The following is a 22,214-nucleotide window of genomic DNA, read 5'->3' as shown; positions in this document are numbered from 1 at the left end:
TATAATGCAACAACGACACACAGAGGTGTTCCCAGCTTGAAAGGTATGACAACGAATAGGTGTCTAAATTAGTTGGGCATGGTTTTGGTGTGGTTAAGGTTAGGGTAAGGATGGGGAGGGCATTCACCCTGCAAATGGGTTGAAAGTAAAAGTGCTTTCTTCAGAAAATACCTTACAAGAAATGGCGATTTTTAATTTTTTATCATACACTAAGATTACATCCTGCCACTGTTTCCTACCTCCCACAATAAAGAAAAAAAACAACTCTACCAGAGTTTACCGCCTGCTCTCCTTTTCACAAAAAAAAATTACTTCAATGGATTAGGGCCACCATTCCTAGGGGACAAAGCCCAACACACAGCCGCGTTCCATTGCATCCTCATTGCCAGTGCTTGGGTGCCCAAAACGGTGCTGGCACACTCCCACTCCCACTGTGTGGTTAATGGGGCAGCAGAGAGAGCCAGCACTGGTGTGAAACAGAGGGTCAGTGGTAGACTTTGGCAGGGCAGATGAAGCAGGCATGCTCTCTTTGAGGCGATAGAACTTCCACAACTCAACTCAACTGTACTTTATTGGTGTAAATACATGGACATTTGTTTTGCAACCAATGCTCCAGTAATTTACAAGACAAACAAAATGCGCACACAACACCTAAACGTTGACCATACGTACAGCAGCATTCAACTGACAATTAAAATCATTAAATAAAAAGACATAAACAATTCAAACCTTAAACATGTTTACATACAAAACTGTGCTACATTGTCCCATGTCAAAATGTCACCCATAGGGTAAACTTTGCATTTTCCACATCTTGAGTGTGGAATGGAATAAGTGTTTCATCTGATCCTTAGGTTTAATTTAATTATTATATGCCCTATTTTGGGCAGGCGAAGATTACCAAATTATAAAAAATAAAAGTCAAAATGCCAGATCTACAAGCTTATTTTTGAAAACAGGGCTCAGATGGTTAATGTCCTGGAACTCCTATCCGAAGGAAAGAGATCACATTCCCATAAAGGACATAAGTAGGGTTCGAGAGTTTGCCGCAGGTGTTTTGAAAAGCCTTTTCCAGTGTTTGTCCAGCCACCTTGAAGTAGATGCTACTGTAAGTATTGTTGCTGGATGATTTTTGCTTTTAAGTAGGGCATCAAGATCAAATGAGGCGTTATGCAACATACATGGTGGATTTTCATGTGGCTTTTGAATACACATGTCATATCAGTAATAGTGTAATACATGATGTGTATCAAAAGTGGCATTTTATTTTGTGAGCAAGCAATCATTCCTAAAACAAATCAAGGCTTTCTTTTTTTTATTTAAAAAAATAATTTCAGCAACAGACTGATGAATGGTGTTGTGTATTAGATGTAACCTCTCACATTTAATATTGAATACAGCACTCAGCCAAAGAGAGTTATGTTGACTAGAGTCAACAGGTGTCTTTGAACCCAGCTTCTGTCTGTATTAATCTACCCCTTGTGTTTCAAGCCTCCAGCCTAATTATTTCACCACAACATAAACCTTATGTTTACAGTCAAACTGATAGACGAAGAAAAATAGACAACGTACATAAGGAGTCGAAACGGTTTTCTTTAGCCATGCTAGTGGCAGTGTTATAGGTATATGGCAATGTTTGTTGGTCTGTCCATCTGTTCACCCAACACTTTAGTCCTAAACAAGGTATCTCAATAACTACAGGTTGGATTGGCATGGTATTTTCTGTGTATCTTCAGACTCCACGGAGGATGAACCCTATTCACTTTGGTGACCCCATGGCCTTTCCTCTAGTGCCACCCTTAGGCCACAATTTCGAGTTTGTTCATCAGCTATGATCGGTTCAAAGCACTTACATTGTTTAATGAGCAGTACAACCTATGCTAGCACAAGACTAAGGGTTCTAGTTTGCGGTCGGTAAACTGACGCACTCTGCCAATCACTACTCAGTGTACTTCTTTTTCTTGCTTCCGGGGGCACTAACTAAATATCCCCATAGTGCTGAGATTCCAAAACGTTTTGTGAGCTGCCCCTACAGATAGGAGGTGGATTTCATCATAATGTACCATACAAAAGTTAAACTATGCCCATCTCACTGCTGTGTGAAACTTGTGAATCAATTGCAAAAAAAAAAAAAAAACATCTCAAGACAGTAGAAAAAGAAAAACTCAAACAGAACATATAAAAGGTAACAGAAAAAACACCTAACTGGCATGAGGAATAGACCACCTGTCCCCACCAGGTATCCCATCTCTGACAGCATAAGTATGACAGGGAATTTAAATAACCCTGAGATGAATGTGCCCCATCACTTCCTGTAGACCCAGTGATCTGCCTTTCGAATCTGGTCATGCATTTCGGTCAGGGTCCAGACAGACAGACAGACCAGCCACGGAGCCAGTGTTGATCAGTAACTTAGTGTCTAGACAAAGCCAGAGTTGTATAATCAGACCAACACTACAGTTCCCCGGACAGCCTTTTCTTCACCCCAAATCGCTCATCATGACCACCAGTTGCCATCTCCTCGCCACCCCTCTACCCCCTCCCCCCATAGGACAGGATTATGTGGTTTACTCTGAATAGAAGAGTACTTGGGTCATGTCAGTGCCATCATAAATCAGGGGAGGGGTCATTTGTTACATTTATCGCCCTGAGGGGAAGAGGTGGTGAATGTGAGAGCAGAGACAGAAGGAGAGAGCACAGTCAGTATACTGTATTCACTGCTGAATGCTTGGAAATGTAATTGCCTCTCCTCTACAATGCACTACTGTGAAGTCGATAGGAAGACGGTATGGCGAGTAGGGGCGCTAATCGATTAATGGGGCGAAGCGGAAAAGGACGTAAGAAGTCGCTATTCCCACGCTGAGTCAACGGAAACCCCCAGGCCAGAGGTAGACTCATCAACCTGTGCCAGCTCAGCAACAGAGAATTGAATAATCGGTTATAATAATAATCTGTAATAATATTTGTGCAGATTGAGTCAGTTTTATCTTTTTATTTTAGCTTTTTATTCAACCACTTTCAACCTGGCATCCTGGCATATTTTGAGCATGCCATTAAAATATTACACATTTCAAAATGTTGAAAAATAGCAAATCTACAAGCTCACAACTAATTTCACTAGGGCTTAAGTGGTTAACAGGAAAAGAAATCGCCATGTTAAATAAAGGTTAAATAAAAGATATACAAACAAAATAGCTAGCCTATAGATGCATAAATATGGGATTGAGAAACACAGACAGATAGATACAATCTAGATAGATACAAAATCTGATATCCATCTCTCAAACTGTTTAGTCTTTGTGTCTATGTGAAACTTGCAGCTGATCCCTAATGTTAACATAATCCCTTAAACACCCCTAACAGTTCATCCAAAGGGCTTTTGGTGTCAAAGTGTTTATGTCCAGTCTGTACATGGGGGCGACGGGGGGGCTGCGTTCCAGGACAGGGTCTGGCTAGGAGAGAGGAGGTTTTATCTGCACTTAAACATGACATTCCCCTGTCCAATCTCGTCTCCCATCGCATCATGTGTCCTGTATGTACACGGCCTTTCTCACATGGGGATTTTAGCCTCAAGAGCCATATGTCTGAGGTGGGTCTACTTGGATTGATGACAGCCCTAGAAAAATAAACAGCCTTCATCATTTTATTTCTATAGACACAATATAGAAACAATATACATACTACTGTACATAGCTATTATTTAAAAAGACAATAGTGAATTGTTTTTCTCAAAAGAGAGGTCAAACTTCTAAAAGCATTAACATACATACACTGCAATAAAAAGTCAAAAAATGGTCAAAACAGGTGTTCTGCCGTTGAACACATTGGATAACTTCATTTAGCCCAGAGTTACACCTGACAATACTTGCCAATGCCACTGAATGTGAACTGGCTAATCAAATACCGTGGTCCACCGACCGACCGCCTGACTGACCCAGACACCCATTAAGCAATTTTAATATAGGATTACTGGACAACCGCCCATCTGACCTAATTCCCACTCAGCGATACGCACAGCAAGTTTGAAGTTAATTGGTCGGGCGGTTCTTGAGATAATGTGAGGGACACACGGAAAGATACGTACAGAGACAGATACGCACCCAGAGATTTTGTGCATTAATAGTTAGATTGCGGTCTTGCAATTATGGTGAACGAGTGTCCTCATGTGATGAGGCCACTTGTGTCATGCTTTCTATCTGTCAGGGCAGAGTCTAAAAAGCCCAGTCAGCCGCCCCTAGAGGCTGTGCTGCTCTTCACACACAACAGGACCAAAGGTTTGTGACAACCTCGCCACATTAAACACAAGTATTTGTTAGGGATGTCCGATTTTATCGGCCTCCCGATATTATCGGCCGATATTAGCATAAAAATTGATATCGGGAAAATATCGGTATCGGTTTTTGAAAAAAAAAAAAAATTTTTTTTTTTTTTTTTTTTTTTTTGCTTTATAAATAAGTTACAGGAGTTCTTACTGTATATGGTGTGTGTGATATGAAATTTGAGCTTACCCTAATCACAATAATCCCCGCATATATCGGTATCGGTTGATATCGGTATCGGTAATTAAGAGTTGGACAATATCGGTATATCGGTTATCGGTAAAAAAGCCAATATCGGACAACCCTAGTATTTGTGGTTGTATTTTGGGGTTTTTACACATTGCCCTCTGAGACATACAACAACATACTGTGCTAAATGTAAATCTAAGAATTGATCTAAGAATTTGCACAATACAATTTGTAAAACATGTCACTGCTTAGTTCTACCTGTATGCGTGACATATATACAAATAAAACCCTCTTGAACCCTATTCAATTTTGAATCAATACATACATTGATTGAGTATAATACGTTTATTATGCTTCATGTAATATACAAAGCTCTGACTAAGGATAAGATAAATGCCTCAATTTGATTGTTTGTTGTAAAAAAGACTGTTAACGGACTGCTTTGAAGTGACTAAACAAATGAAAATGTCCCTAAGTCCCCTTCGCTGAATGTCAGAGAACTCCCACGCTCCCACGAACACCCCGCCCCTGGCTTCATCAGCTGGAGCCAAAAGAACAGGTTAGCAGAGACAGCATACCAAGGAACATTCACTGCACAATCCGCACAAGGAATGAATGCCCTCTCAAAGCTTGTTATTTTCACAGAATGTTCGCCTATTATGGCATGATCAGAAAAGGGATGCTGGGATCATGTGGTTAAAAAGAACACTTGTTGAATCTATACAATAAATGAGCTCCCTACAGTATGTCCCGTCTGATTTGTCACAAACATTTGAGTGTCTTTATTTCTTCTCTTTATTTCTATAATGACTGAGCTTACAAAAAAAGACAAGCCAATCAAGAAGTGATTCTTTCTCATCAACATATCGCTCTAACTAGAGGCGAAATAATGGATGCCTCCTCATTGACTGTTGTCATAGAGACTGGTTGTCGTAGAGACTGGTCGTTGTAGTTAGAGCGGTGCATTCCTGCCTGTGGGCTCCAAGTGCCAGAGGGTAAGGTGGGGGATCAGGAGAATAATTAACGGTACGGAAGGACATGCGATTAGGGTGACAATGACAGGTCGCTAATGATACTCACACACACATACATACTGACACACAGAGTCCATGTGTATGCACACAGCATATGCACACATACAGTAATAATGAGACACAATTAAACTAGCCCATGTACTAATGAGAACGTACGTACACACACACACACACACACACACACACACACACACACACACACACACACACACACACACACACACACACACACACACACACACACACACACACACACACACACACACACACACACACACACACACACACACACACGCTGGTCAGAAGCAGTGGTCTTGGTACAGTACAGCTACATACATTACACACAGACCAACACAGCATGAACACACATTAATTACCACCAAGTCAGAATTGTGGCCCACACATGCATGTACACACACACACACACACACACACACACACACACACACACACACACACACACACATGCGCGCATGCAGTAGCGTTATTGATTTGTGAGCATCATGGCAGTGCTCTGGCGGATCTGGTCGTCTCCGGGAAGTCGTGCCAACACAGATGGACAGACGGAGAGAACAAACAGAACAGAGAGTCACTGTCTGAACACCAGGATAGTGAGAGGAATCTCAGACCAGTCACAGAATGGCAGAATCATCAACAACTATTACACTACATCCTGGAGAGAAAAACACAGGTAGAGAAATAGAGGGGGGCGAATAACGGAATCATGGTAATGATTAAACAGTGTGGAACTATTTTGTCATTGTAGACCATAATGTTCAAAACTTTCCCCAAACAAATGCACACATTTTTTAAGTAGCGAAAGCAAGCTCAGCCAGTCTGTGAGCTTGTATTTCCAGTCTGTGAGCTTGTATTTGTTTAAAGGCTATTTTAAAGTAAAAATAGGGCTTAAGTGGTTACACATTGATGATAATGATAGGCTGGGGGACTGGGGGTGACAAGATCTCAATCTGTTCTCTCTCTCTCTCTCTCTCTCTCTCTCTCTCTCTCTCTCTCTCCCTTTCTCTCTCCTGTTAACCATGGTGACAGAGGCTCTTGATGACGTAGGACCAAGCACTCACAGCTGCTCCGCTCATTCTATTCAAGCAGGATGAGCCATGAAAACCTTGCACTCAACACAGCCCACAACATCCAGTTCAACACTGAGCGAGCAACACAGATTAAGATGTGAGAGAGAGGGGGGGGGAGAGAGAGAGAGAGATTGTGTGTCCTAAATTTGGGTACTTTACCCAACAAGGGCCATTCTAGCAAAAATAGACCCAATGAGCACATAGCTGAGAGTGAACCACTCACACTGTACTGTGGAAATAGGAGATGAGAATTAGCCCAGTTAGCCTAGCACTGGCACTGTGGGTTTTTGATGTTTTTGAACATCTGTATACATTTCTATGGCACTCTCATCATGAGTGGTTGTTGGAGGATCAAACCAGTTTACTCTCAGATGAGATGAGAATGGCAATGAAACACTTGAATGCTTAAGCCTGCTTTATACTTTGTGGTGTGATGGTGTTGCTCGTGGCTAATAGCTGATCTACAAGCTCACAACGTGTCATACTGTGACGAGGTGTGAGCTTGTAGATCGGCTATAAATTAAGCACAACTGAGATGAGATCTGCTGCTCTCTGTGTGTTTCTCTCTCTCACCTTTCTGCATCTGTCTCTCTCTCACTTCCTCGCTGTCTCTGTCTCTTTCACTAACACACATGGGTCGGTCTATAGGGTTAGGCAAGAGCAGGGAAAGGTGGATAAAGGAAGAGTGGAGTAAAGGGTGGAAATGAGGAAGAGAGGAGGAGAGGAAGGAGGACTATTTCGGTGAGACGTTGTATATGTCCCACAGTGTCCTGTTTCACAGCAGCCATCCCCAACCATGCAACGTCCTCTCATGGTCCAGCCGTCTGTCTGTGTGTGCGTGCGTGCGTGCGGTGATGAGATGTGTTGTCTTCACACCACGTTACAGCACCACAGTGCTTTCAACCCACATCAAACGGCAACCATGCAATCCAATCAGCTGGCTGATAGACCCCCAGAAAGACAGAGAGGGAGAGAGAGACAGAGAGGGAGACAGACAGAGAGGGAGATCGTCTTCATATCACTAGCACGCAGATTCACATGTGCAATGTTTGAATCCAGGTTGTGTTGTTATTAGCCCACATAGCTTAGCTCAAACAGCTTAAACATCAACTTCTCATGGCTGTGGGAGAGCGTGCACATCCCCGGGTAGCACAATGGAGCAGAGCGTCGGGACCCCGCGAACCATTCGCTGGGTATCCAACCTGCCTCACGGCAGCGGACAAAAACATTGTGTGAAGCTGCCAACCCGTGTGTGTGTGTGTGTGTGTGTGTGTGTGTGTGAGTGTGTGTGTTGTAACTGTCACCAGGCAGGCATCGACTCATAGGAACACTCGCCTTGCCCACACATAATTATAAGTCCGCAAATATTTCGAGTGAGTGCACTCTGCGCTCATCTGTTGTGCGGCCTCTGTTGTTGCATCACGTTTGTCATTAAATATGTAGTCATGTGCATACCCACAATAATTGTAATAATGCTATATATAGCCTGTGTTGTAGGCTACTAGATGTGAGGGCCAGGCTACTAGATGTGAGGGCCAGGCTACTAGATGCCCGAACCTCTAGTTCACATACATTTCCCAACCATTTCAAAGTGAGTAATCCTTTCTCTCTCTCTCTGACAGTGTTTTCCCCCTGGACTCGCCTTTACTTTTGACAGACAGCACTTAAAAAAAAAAAGAAAAGGCACAAATCCCTGCCATTTCCCCAGAGTCAGCCAGAGATGGGTCGTACCACTTTCCCCCAACATGGCAGCGAGTGGGCAGTCAGGGAGGTGTGGACTGTAGGAGGAGGGGGAGTGGGTTAAGGGTGAAGACTCTTGGCTTTTTAACCATTCTGGAGCGCTGACTGTCAGTGGGTGGTGGTGAAATACGAACCCACAGCCCTGCAAACGAAGGCTAGGTTGCTATGAGAGCTGGTGGGGGGTGGGGGGGGGGTCTGGTTGCTATGCAGACAGAAGAGGAGGGTGGGATGCTAATTCACTAACGTACGTGTGTGTGTTTGTGTGTGTGTGTGTGTGTGTGTGTGTGTGTGTGTGTGTGTGTGTGTGTGTGTGTGTGTGTGTGTGTGTAGTCGTGCACACGTGAGAGAGAATGGAGGGTTAAAACAGGGTAACAGGGTTAAAAGCGATACAAGATTCTGCCTGATGTAGGCCTAGAGGGAAAGAGAGTGAGAGAATCTGTATCCTTTCCGTAACCATCCTGCCATGCACGCATCTTTTTCTCTCATTGGGTTTCATTATTTAGTTATAAAGAGGTTTCTGCTCGGTGTTTGTCCCTCGTCTGTATGGCTCTAGAATAGATACACTAGTCTCATATACATGAAACATTGATTCTTAAGCACGGCTTCATTACTGAGAGAGAGAGAGAGAGAGAGAGAGAGAGAGTAAGTACTGAGAATAATATAGAATAAGAGTCAAGAGACAAAGACAGCAACAGAGAGAACCATAAGACAGAGTCAGGGAGACAGAGACAGGTGAGACAGAGTCAGGGAGGCAGGTGAGTGGTGAAACAGAAACAAACAGCAAGAAGATGACAGAGAACCAACAAACCAACATGTAGGCAGAGGAAAGCGGTAAAAACCCAGCAGAGGGATGCACGCCTTAAATAGCAAGATGCCTGGGAGATAGAGGGATGCTGATGAAAGCCTGATAGCTCGGGGTGCGTGCGTGTAGGAGGGGAGCTGAATGCTGACTCTCTGGACCCCCCCAGGGTGCAGTGACATGGCAGTCTCTTAGTCATATGCAGGGACACGTGACCTCCCAACTAAGCGAGCCCACGTGACAGCCAAGGCCCGCATGCTCTGATGGCAGATGCCGGTGGTGGGCGGAAAATGCTTCTATCCCATCTGGGCCATCTCAAACATGTCAGTATGCATCCTTTCCTCTTCCTGGAGACAGGCGCGTAGCTGACATTACGTATTATTATAATATCTAAAGTGTTTCAACAGTTGCATAAGCGTGTACATTTTTTATCAGGCATTCGCCCGGGGAGAAATCAGAGTCATGCTATATTCATTATTCTACGTACATAGGGAATGAAATGGAATAACTAACCCTGGGAATACTAGTGCTGTACTCTATCCACTGATCAGCACAAGGAATCAAACCTCCAGCTCTGGTAGCATTGGTACCACGTTCTAGTTCTACCCACTGAGCGACACAGGGTATGAATTGTAACCCCTACCTTTTGGCACTATCGACTCCATGTCCATAAACAGTGCAGTTGGGCAAGTGAGAAGAACTTGCTTCTGTTCTACAAGAAGCTAGCCAACCATTTCAGAAGACAGCCTAAACCCTATGCTAACTATGTAGACCTGGTAATGTTCAAATTGGCCATTGAATATTAATGATGTATCAGTCATCGCATGTGGATGGTGAACAAATAATTAATTATTTCACTTATGACATTTACATGTATATAGTCCAGTGAAAAGATGGCGGTTCCAAAATGTTCAGTGAAAATCACAGTGCAGAAGAATGGGGGACTTGTAAAGCTGGCGACTCCAATAATCATGTGATCTCCATCGTCTGGCTAATCTTCTTACACCCCCTCTACACCCTTGCCTTTCTTTTCGTCAGAATGAAACCTGATACGGTGGCTCAGCCGGCTTTTAGCCAAACGCTAATTAATCGCTGCCACCAAAGCCTCTTAATAATGCCCACTGCAAACAATCGGCGATGTCGTGCCAGTCGGTGATATTAGGTCAGGTTGGGCTTTTCTTTTCATGAACTGTGTGGAGGACGGTGGGATGGAAGAGGGGTTTAGCGGCCGGCTGATTGGTTGCATGTAATGATCTCCACTGTTTGACTTGAAAGAGGAGAAAGGCTGTGTGCTATGACACTGAGATGCCGTGCAGCTGGTATCCAGATGATGCTTTGTCTTTCTGTCATTTTGGGGAGAGAGGAGCAGAGAAAAGCAGGGGCGGGGATGTTGCCTTAATCCTCACGGTCCTGCTTTGCCAGGGATCATATCAGCTCTCCCTGTTTCTCTCTCTTTCTCTTTCTGTCTGGCACACTCAGTCCATTCCCCCTTACACTGTCCCAATGCAAACAACCATTTGGACTGTGTTGCCTTTTATTGCCATATGGTATGATTTCTGCCCTTGTGCTATATCCTAGTTTCTCTGAGGGATGTTTGTTTGTTGTCTAGGGCTCATGCTTATACTGTTCTGGAACTTGTGCATCGCTGGATAAGTGTGTCTGATAAATGCATATAGTATGTACAGTATATATAGCCTAATAAAGGAGAAAATGTTTGGTGCTTTGCGCCACGTGATTAGCTTACTTGCATTGCCAGGGTTATTGCACTTGTTACAGAATGTTACAGGTTTTGGTACACCCAACATTGGATGATGTCAGTCAGATATGATGAGGTAGGCCCTATATCCACATTTAGGCATAATCCAGGCAGTAGTACTGTGATGTAACCGTTGCCTAAACATCATCAATTTGACAGTAGAGCCGACTGTCGAGCATAGCCGAGCCACGAGCCAGCACTATGCAGTGGAAAACCACCATTTATCTATTCTATACAGTAAATCTCAATAATTCTTCTTGCTTTCCTTTTATTAAATTCACCTCCATTTCACTCTCTCTCTCTCTCTCTCTCTCTGTCTATCTACCCCCCCCCCCCCCCCCCCCCCCCCCCCCCCCCCCCCCGCTCTCTGATGGGCTTATCAGTGACAGAACAAACAGTGTCTTTGTAGATTGGACAGCCATCATCACGGCAGCAAGGGAGGGAAGGGAGCTGATCTCGCTAAAGCCTGGATAGGATGTCATCCACAGGGGAGACGGGAGCCAAGGGAAAACACACAGACAAGGAGGGGGGCTACATGGGGCAATTGGAAATTAGCGTAACGACTACAGTTGGGAGAAAAATGGGAGGAATTGATTAAAGAACTATTGCACATAAAGCATGGTGCAATCTTTTAAACTCAGGATTTGACAGTGTAGGAGAAAGAACAAAAAACAAAAAGAAACAAGAGTGGCAAATACAAGCGAGAGAATTGAGTGTCAAGAGAGCTGAAGAAGAAAGTCATATAGTGGACGTTAAGAGAGAAAAAGAGAGAGAGGATAGAAGGAAAGGAGAGGTGGACTGGAAAAAGAGGATGGTGGTGTGCATCAGCAAGAGGTGCAGCAGAAAACAGACTCATTCCTATACGTCTGGAAAAGATGCTGCGATACGGCACAAGACACAGAATAACACAAAGCATTGTTCGGTCCCAGGCAGGTCGGAGACAGTAAGGTGACACATTAAAAGCGTCTGCAACCGAAAGGGGGGGAAAACGTCTGCAAGTGGTACTTTCTAGCAGCGTTATCAGAATCTCTTCTCTCTAATATGCCTTCTCCCCTTACCTTACAAACCCTCCAACCCAGCACGGCTGAGGGATCCCTAACTGAGAACTGAGCAGGCACATTTGAATAAAAGGACGAGGTACTGTATTTGGTTCTATTTTAATGCCAGGTGTAAATAGGGTGAATGGGGGTGTCTCTTATTTTGCTACCTAGCCTGCACCCCCTCAATCCCAACAGGGCGTAGATTCATATTAAGACCCTATTTAAGAAAGAGTTTAAGAGGACAGTGCTAAAGTGGAGCATGGGCCAAACATGGCACCAATCCTGACCTAAATACAGAACTAGAGAGAAACAGGGAGAGAGAGAGAGCGAGAGAGAGAGAGAGAGAGAGAGAAAGAGAGAGAGAGAGAGAGAGAGACAGAGAGAGAGAGAGTCCTTAAAGGCTTCGTTCAGAAATAACTTGCCATTCCTACCCCTGTGGAGGACGAGCGACCTCCAATGCAAGGACACGAAAGACAGAGAGACACACACAGAGAGAGACAGACAGTGAGACACCAACAGTCTCACCTTGGCCATGCACATGCCAGCCACAGTCACCTGGATATCATGTGAATTCAATTTGTGATCGATACGTTTATCTGTTTAACCTCGGTCTTATCCTTGCCGCCATAATGTTACACTGTCTGCATTTTACTGCCAAAAATGCACTGGGATTCGTCTTGGTGCACAGTCATACAGCAAACTGATCAGTCGAGCATTAGAATAAACACTATGCTGTAGATTTCATTCTTTCTGCGTTGTTGTCGTCTTGTTTAATGTTACGAAAACACAACAACTTTTGGTCACTTTAACGGTCCCAGGTCTTGCTTGTCTTTTATACCCATATATGTCACACACAACTCTAATCAGGTTCTGACAGGGTCATACACAGGGAAACAACTTGCTGTGTCTTGAGTTCATGAGGGTCATCAACGCAAAGGTTGGCTCCCAAATCACTGCAATAAATGATAACTTTTGTTCCAAAGGAGATTAACTCAATGCTGACTGTGTGTTTGTGTGTAAGCACAAACTAACAGGTAGCCCACCTGCAGGGTTTAAGCTGCTTAGCTCAACAGTCATTACAACATTTATAGTCAGGTTCAAACAGCAGAGTCAGCTGTGGGCATATGGCCTTATGGAAGGAGGATGGCGCTGGTTTCTAACTTTATATCTACATTTTAAAGCGTATCCCTCATTTCTAAAGCTGTGAGTCTCCTGGGAATCTCTCCCAGGAAAGAGTGTGTGCACCCTTTCCACCTTTGATAGAACAAACAGGGGAGAGAGTTTGCCTGTTCTGAACAATACTGAAGCATCGTTTGTTTTTCAGTGCTCAAAGCACTGCCAGCAGTTCAAATATTTTAGATTTTCAGCATAAGCACATTGGGATTTATTATTGTATTCAGGGGTCGCTTAGTAACAATCAGGGTCGCGATCAGTGTTTTACGGTTCTACAGTAGCTTAAGAATGTGAATGTGAGAACAGAAGTCTGAAGTCACATTTTCTCCACCCACTATATGATAACAGCCATCTTAGTCGTCCGTCCCAGATGAAACTTCCACAGCATGAATGTGGCAAAATTGTTTGTCGTCGTAAGCATCTTGGCCAATCCACACCATCATAGGCTACGTCCAAAATTCGTGCAGTGTGGTTGGTGTTATGACTGTATATAACAGATACCAAACCGTAAGAATACAAGGAAGTTAAGTGTTTGTGTTAATATAAACTGCTACTTATGCTAGAACAATTACTAGACAGTTTTGTGGAAAATGTTGGGAGAAATTATTAACTCCCTTTGGACATTTGCAGACCGATGCTGTCAAATGATCCTCCTTTACTTTTTCTTTTTACCCAGGCATATGTAGGTTGTTGTTTCATCGCACTGACAGGTAGACTCAATTCAACTTGTACAGTCTGAAAAGGTGGATAATCATGATTTTACCGCTTTTATGTTGCACAGTGTGATATGTAATGGTCATGTAAGACAGACAAAATTGTGCAGTGTGCAAGCATCTTAAGGCCCCGTTCAGAAAACTCTGCTTCAAAAATGTCCTTTAGAGGTTGCTTAGCTGTGTGAAATTATAGATGACAGACAGAAACTGTGTGTGCGAGTGTGCGAGTGTGTGTGCGTACAGAATCTTTCATCACTAAAATGATCACATAAGTACTCTGCACATCGAATGAATAAAGCAATATCCATATTTTATGACAGTTGGGATTCAGTTAAAACAAGGACCCATTTCTGATTTGAATTTGAAGCTAATCTTCCCATCGGAAGATCTCCCGATGCTAATCTGCTTCAAATGGGCTGTGTTCAATTCAACCTGACAATGGCTCAAATGCACACTGATTGGCTGATATAAGTATGGGGGAAGGGGACTGTGTGTGTTGAAGTCCTGTTTAAAAAGAAAGTGCAAAAGTGTGTGTGTGTGTGTGTGTGTGTGTGTGTGTGTGTGTGTGTGTGTGTGTGTGTGTGTGTGTGTGAGTGTGTGAGTGTGTGAGTGTGTGAGTGTGTGAGTGTGTGTGTGAGTGTGTGAGTGTGTGAGTGTGTGTGTGAGTGTGTGAGTGTGTGAGTGTGTGAGTGTGTGAGTGTGTGAGTGTGTGAGTGTGTGAGTGTGTGAGTGTGTGAGTGTGTGAGTGAGTGAGTGAGTGAGTGAGTGAGTGAGTGCCAGTGGTTAGGGGACTCACCCTGAGGGCCTCTATAACCAGGTCTCTGGCCTCCAGCTCTCCTTCCATAATACTGAGGAGGGTCAACAGCTCAGGCTTGCTCAGATTATCCATGTTGAACTCACATTTCTGCAACAGAAAATTGAGACATATATTAAGGATATACTCTTACACTAACTCTCTACCATTCGTAAATGTTACACAAACAGTTGGAACCCCTTATTTCCAAAATGGGACGAGTATAATGATAACAGGCATTTTGCTGTACCTGGGCTCTTTGATTCTCAGGAGAACAGATGCATTTTAAAAGACATACCAAGACTAAAACATCTGAAAGAAACGTTTATTTTTATTTTTTTATTTAGCAGAGACAATGGACAACTGGCCCAGAAGAAGTAGCCACAGAGCTGAATTTCATCTGTAGTCTATATTCTGTAGTTCCTGGACAAGGACATAAAATAGACATTTGATGAGGAAAAATAAGCTGATATGATATGTGCTACGGATCACACACAGGCATTCAGTTAATTGCATGAGTGTGTCACTTGCCAAAAAGAAGAGATCTAGAAGCTAACACAATTGCAGAGCAAACATTGTTAGCTTGCAAATCTGTTCTTTTGGCAAGCGACACCATTGTACTACGGTTTATAAATTAGGATTTAACAAGATAAGATGCACTCCTCAGAGCGCAGAGTTGTGGACAGAATTTGTGCGAGTAGTAGCAAACAAACGCAAAATGGCTGAAAATCTTGTCGGAAGGAAATGGGCATGGCCTATATGGGGAGTTGTGTCATGATCCAGATCCAAGGAACTTTTTTTTACTGTACAACCGACAGTTCAAGAGTTATAGGCCAAGTGAGTCAGCCTTTTATAGCGCCATCATGAGGCCGATTTGAAACCTTTGGGGCACATGTTCTTCTTTGACCCTTTATGCCGATGCCAGTGGTGTCCGAGACAGATACTGACAGACAGACTCACGGGAGTGAAAGCATAATCCCTCTCCTTTGGCCATACCGGCCTGGCGGGGATAATTAAGCAAAGAGGAACCAAGCGTGCAGTCAACAGGGCACTAGGTTAGTCACATCAGTGAAAAACAAACAAGTTGGGCTTGTATGACAGATGTTGCACTTATTTATTCCCACTCACAAACTGGTCTCATTAAGTCTAGCTTTAAAATGAGTCTCATCCTACCTTGAGGCCATTAAGGTCTAATTACATTAAAGCTAGGTCATTAGATCCTAATTTGGCCCGTAGTGACTGCAGGACTAACGTGCAAACGATGACTATAATTGTGAGTGACCAGACCACTTCATGCTGTGACTATAGCCTCAATTAAAAACTTTTTCCGGGCTGGTTGTAAGAAGAAACGCATACAATCTCGCACAGAGGCCAAAAGATAACATTTGGAGACAGTGACCATGGCATTCCACTCCACCTGCTGACTCCTGGAAGAATAGGCATAATGCATATACTGTACATATTACGTATATGCAACTGCATTTCCAATATCTGGGAGATTTTCAGCAGGCTATCCGTTGTACAACTAACAACTTAATAAACAAATGCAGAACAAAGGTTCTGACATTGTTAATACGTATTAGTTCTTTATGAAGGTTAACCACTTAAGCTCTATTTTATACTTTGCCGTACGGGCAGTGTTGCGTGAAAATAGCCAATCTACAATCTTAACAGATTTTTTTGCACTGTTTTTTTTTTTTACATTTTTGGAATGTAAAGATGAAAATGGACAAATAGAAAATGCAATAGGGATACAGGACCAACTGTGAATGAACTTGTTGTATCAATGTCAATGAGCAACAGAAACCAGTGGAAGCAGCATGTGTCTGAGATCTCGAGGGCACTCGAGGAGTGATGATGATGATGATGATGAATAAACAAAAGGGTTTAAAACAAGTCTAAAATAAAGAGCTTCCTTCCCTTCTGTGAATGTTGGATACATTGCTACCTGCTTTATATTCTACGACATTCAATCACCTCGCTAAGAAGCATTCATTTATTGATTTACTAGCATACATCTGAAACGGATCCAAGATTATTCCATTTCATCATGGATGCACCGTCATCTTCAAAGGCCTCTCTTAAATCACAGGCAAACCATAACTTATGGGTTGAGATTTCAGCAAGCTGCTCTTTTCATTAACAAGCTTTCACGGACTGATATTTGAATCTTAAATCTTGGAACTTCTAAATCCCTTGTAGCCTATTGCCATTTTCAGACACACTAGTTTTCCAGGGGAGTTTCAAAGGTTATATGTCGATGTGTAATTCAAATACCAAAAAGAAAACAAAATGTCAGTTATTTGCTTTTTTCCCTGACAAAAGCATAAGCAATATTCTGCTGTCACACAAATTCCTCTCTCTCCAATTAATCCAAGAAGCAAAACAAAACTCTTGCATAAATCATGCATTTCAATTTAGGTAAACAACACTTTGTCGAGGCATGGCTGCACATAAAAGAAGAAGAAATTCCAAGCAATTGATCCTTTCCCTCCAAGCCATTATTTTGATTTCCCCAGCCTACCCACAGCTGACTTTTCATTGCTCAGCAAAGAAGCATTTGGAGAATTGGATGTTGCGGAAACCTTGCCAGTCGGACAGTCACCCTGAGTCTCGCTTGTCATGTCATGCGACCTACAGCCTTGGTCAATTGGCATTGCGAGCATAGAAGCACACACACACACACACGCGCGCACACATTTCTGCACAGTGAGCAGGTGAGGGAAGCTGATGCTAATTTGTTCCATGAGCTGTGTGTGCTATGTGCAAAGGGCAGAAGCAGCAGCCGCTTGGCCAATATTCAGAGGCTCATGGGCAGTCGTTCTCTAGTTCAGTGGTTCTCAAACATTTTCATGTCAAGCACCCCCAAATGAATATGTATTTGGCCATCGACCCCACCTGAAAAGATTTTGTGCCAGCCAGGGAGTGGACCCCTATACAAGATTTGTGTTGTTAGAATGCTTCAGAAGTATGCCAACTTTTCCAAAAATGTTCAAGCTTTTCACATAGTACTGTATAAAGGGTTAAATTGGTAAAACCATATGAATTAATTTTGCCGGGGACCCTCTGGAACACCCTCAAGGACCCCACTTTGAGAACCACTGCTCTAATCAGCGACGTGTCACTGTCACTTCACACTGACGCTGAGCGACAGGGGGACGAGGAACTGCTCCAGTTTTCATCAAGAGACTTGATTGGAAAACATCAGTTTTCAAAGTTTCCAACCTGCTGTCCAAGGGTCCCAATTCAAGTATCTTCTCCAAAGTTATACGTAAATAATTCTTGTACCTTATCAATAAAAAACAAACAAAAAAACAAACAGATGACTCAACCATCAGAAGAAGTGTTTTGTAAGCAAAGGTTTTTAAATTATAATTTATAATTATGACATGGCATTATGACATTAAATGTAACTAATGATGAATCATTATGTAACAGCAAGTATCTTAGTTCTAAAAAGAGAATTGTACAGTTGTAGTGGATCAACACACATTCTAAACAAGCGAGGTTGAGCACTCCAACTCTAAGGAATAACTTGAGTAGGTGGACACAACCAAGTCAAACAATGCACTGAATGCAGGTCGTAAACCTGCTCTACTCAGGCTAACTAGCTCGGGCTGAATGGGGAGGAAGTGGTCAATGAGCCACCATTGGCCGACCTCTGATCTCTCTCTGGAAAGCCAAGTGGGACGGTCCTCTGAGAACCCTGCACAAGAGAAACCGCCCCACCGTGGACCAACAAAAGATGTCTTACGGCCGTGGGCAAAGAGCAAAGTGCTTTATTTATACCAAGGCAGGAATTGGGGGCACAGCCCACGACCCCTCCTTTCAGAGAGATGGAGAGGAGAGGGTGTCCTGGCATATTGGCTGGTGCGACAGAGATATATGGGCGAGCTGAGGAGGTCGGTTTGGCCGCCATGTCTTTGGGAGCACCTGTTCGGCTCGACGCTAAATGTAAACTACCCCCCAGACTGCAAGGCAGTGCACTGAGCACGCTCTGAAGAAGGCTGGCTGACACGGTACTCCCAGCTATGCTGGCTGAGTCACTGAAATTAAGACCAATTTAGAAAGGTCTCCGGTGTACAGCACCCCCTCCCTCACCGTCTCTGCCCCCCCCCACCCTCCCCCTGTCCATCCATCCATCTATCACTCTCTCTCCCTCCTCCCACACATTTCCCTTCCATTTCAACAGCTCACAGCCAGTCTCACTAGTCACTACCCCTCCATTCTCTTGGGACCTATCTTCTATTCCAGAGACACATTTCCATTGGCCTACCCCTTTCAACCCCAAACATAATGGTTTGTTTATTTTTGTTAAGTGAGTGACTTCAGAAACTCCATTAACATGCCAGTTGGTGGACACTTTTATCCAACACTCTTTACAGTGCCACGAGTGTTTACATGTTTAACATGGGTGGCCCCAGAGGGAATCAAAGCCTTTACCCTGGCAGTATTAGTATAGTATTGTTCCCTTTGAGCTACACAGGGAATCAAACCCCAATCGCTGGCGGTATTAGGGCCATCCTCCTACCCTTTCAGCTACGCAGTACAAAAGTTAAGTGGCGAACGGAAGGCTGCCACAAGCCTTCCATTATTATTGGCTAGTCAATAATATCAATGGACAGCCGAGCAGTGCACAGGAGCCAGCCAGGAATACACAGGCCAACCAGGGAAATGTTCCATGGACCCCCACCCTCGGCATCTAAACATACTGATTTGCAGAGGGAATAAGGCAGGCCAGTGGCCTGGCACATATGTTGCAACTTGTGAAAGGCTAGCGTGAGAAATCTCATCTAGTTGTGTGTAAACAAGTTTAGCAGAGTAAGCAGTTAGTAACAACAAACATACAAACATACTTTCACTGCCTTCCAGCAACACCCTATTCTGGTTCTCAAATCCCCTACCACTTTAGTCCTATTAAAAATCTAAATGCTGACATCCTTCATCATAGGACCAGCTGAGATATAGGCCAGACAGGAGAGAGAATACACACAACAATAATTGTTGTGATGGCCTCCTCACAAAAGAGGGCCATTTTGATAGGAAAGCTGCTTGGCTGCTTTGCTCTCACAACCACAGTAACCACAACAATCATAGTGATTTGTAAACGGGGTGGTCCAAAAGAGGTTTTTCCTCAGTTGGAAATGAGATTGGAGGAGGTGAATATAACGCTATCTTTCTTGACGGGGGGAAAACATCTCACGTAACTGCGTGCACAGCCTAGGTAGCCTAACCTCATATAGGGCTACTACTGCGTAACAACGTCTGTGTGAGTCAGTGTGGCTCTATAATAGTAACAATGTATCATCAGCAAATCAATGTAGCCAACGGCGAATTCTACGGGCTAACCCAGTGGTTCTCAACCTGTGGGTCGGGACCCCCAGGGGATCCCCACATGATTTTTTTTTTGGGGGGGGGGGGGGTCTCCTGGCCCAGATGACAGTGAAGTGTCAATTTCAGGACTTTTAAGACCTTTTTAATACAAAAAAAGACATGAAAAAGACCATCACTGCATCAATAAGTAATCGAGAAATTATACAACAAAAACTGGTCAAACATTGGCCAAATAATATAAGAAAAGAGGCAAAAAAACGAAAATAGCTGATTTGCAAGCTCACAACGCCACGCGTTGCAAATTTTTCACAATATTTATCTGGGGGCTCCGCAGTTCAAATATGATTATTTTGGGGGCTTACGCGTCACGGCCTGAAAAGGTTGAGAACCACTGGTCTATTATAGTAACAATGTATCATCAGCAAATCAATGCAGCCAACGGCGATATACCAATCCTACGGTCTAACCTTTACAACTGAAGGCTGTGTTCAAAATAGCCTCGTTGAGACAAAAGAAAGACTAAATGAAGAACGTTTAGCAGCTATTGTGCCCCTCGGGATACAGCCTGGATAACAACATAATGTGTCCCTACACTCCCTTGTTGTAAACAAACGTAAATCACCGTTCCTCTCGATTTATCGACCACAAAAATAACGCTGCCCTCGCCGTTGCTTTATGAGCAGCGCTTTGGATGTAATAGATGCGCACACTGCTTTTCGTCCTCTTTTTTCCGCCGCGTGTCTAAAAAAAAACACACCGATAATAAACATGTCAGGTTAGCTTTTGTTATTTTCTCTTACCGCGTCGACACTCCCGAGGACCGTGGTCGCCAGGGTTTGTATCGGAGGAGGAGGCTGCTCCCCGCTTGCTCCTTCCGACGCCATCTTCCTACTACTGTAGCGGTCTGTCTGCTGGAGCGAGGGATCCACACTCTACTCAACCTACAACACATTCAGAAAGCATTAACTGCTGCGCTGCTGAAAGGCAAAGAGCACACTATGCAGCTCTGTCCATTCTAGACGCGAGCGACGAATACGCGACGACGACGGGGCAAAGATAATAACGTCTGACTCCGTCCGTATGTCTGTCTGGGATCTCTGGATGGATGTGAAAACAACTAGCAGAGTGATCCGCTAGAGTGCTGACCGGCGGCAGGTTGGCTGAGTTAAAACCGAGGGGGTGTTCCACTGTTCCAGATGTGTGACTCAACCTGAGAGGAGGGAGGCGACCAGGGGTCATCGTCTGATGGCTTGTGGTGGACATCTTTGTCAACATATTTTTTTTTGCCATGGACATGCAAATGAGCAGACAATAATATTACCAGAAACACATAAAGAGCTAGCCCTAAATGACCATTACAGGTCTGTAACTCTGAGTGTGTACTAATGGAACAGGGTCCATTTGGTTCCATTAGTACACTCTCAGAGTTATTATGGGGGTCCTTGAAAATAAAAAAGTGTGAGAACCACTGTACTATACTCCTATGTGCCATAGTTTCATAAATAAATCAGTGTCATTCTGAAGAACACCTGGAGACTGACATTCAGTAATTGGGTCTTATGATCAAAATAAGAACGTTCTGATGTTATGTAAAAACAAAACAAAAATGCCACAGACAAGGCTGAGTCTAGCCATGGACACATTTGTCTGTGTACGGACATATTGATGACCCCTGGAGGTGACTGACTGACTGACTGACAACAGCATCTGCCAGGGGACGGGCAGCTCAGGCCATGCCCTATTTCTGCTTATACACATAACCCACCTATTCACCTATCGAATGACTGTCAGTGTAAAACAAACCCACTCATAGACATCTGTGGTAAGAACGCACCAAATCGTCTTAAAATATAGCCAAAGTAAAAATAAATTGACATTATTTCCTGACCTATAAATTCAAGCAAAAACATCTGAATTCAAAGCAAAAACTTGCTCACTAACCATCTAATAATAGGTTAAACATGGCAGTGTATTCCAGAAAGGCAGAGCGAGGCTGCAGCATCCTTGCCCCCCAGATGTGGTATTTAGGATTAGTGGAATCTGATCCTGGCTTGGTCATGCAGAATGGGGTTATTAAGTCTCTATTTAGGTCAGATATTTGAGGATAGATAGATGTACTAACAGAAAGGATAGCAAGGCAGCAGCTAGGGCCAACATTTTGGATTCCATGAGGATGGCAATTGCCAAATGCCACCCCTATAGCTTTTGCATTTAAACTCACAATTCAGGTATTATT

At 43.6% G+C, this 22,214-nt stretch overlaps 1 protein-coding gene across 1 annotated transcript in view; it reads right to left on the bottom strand.

Moving 5' to 3' along the window:
- cttnbp2 (cortactin binding protein 2) overlaps positions 1-21,065 on the bottom strand; it is an 89,035-nt gene extending 67,970 nt beyond the window's left edge. Inside the window, exons 1-2 of the mRNA XM_084060934.1 lie at positions 20,779-21,065; positions 14,648-14,755 (exon numbers count right to left, since the gene is read on the bottom strand). Coding sequence (XP_083917060.1) covers positions 14,648-14,755; positions 20,779-20,862 — 192 coding nt within the window. The 5' untranslated portion in view covers positions 20,863-21,065. The remainder of the gene's footprint in view (positions 1-14,647; positions 14,756-20,778) is intronic.
- Positions 21,066-22,214: the final 1,149 nt, after the last annotated feature.

The sequence above is a fragment of the Gymnoscopelus microlampas genome (assembly GCF_963454915.1).
Source record: "Gymnoscopelus microlampas genome assembly, chromosome: 6".
In the NCBI taxonomy this organism is placed as follows: Eukaryota; Metazoa; Chordata; class Actinopteri; order Myctophiformes; family Myctophidae; genus Gymnoscopelus; species Gymnoscopelus microlampas.
The sequence above is the reverse complement of the archived record's forward strand: the minus strand, read 5'-3'. Positions and strand labels throughout refer to the sequence as shown.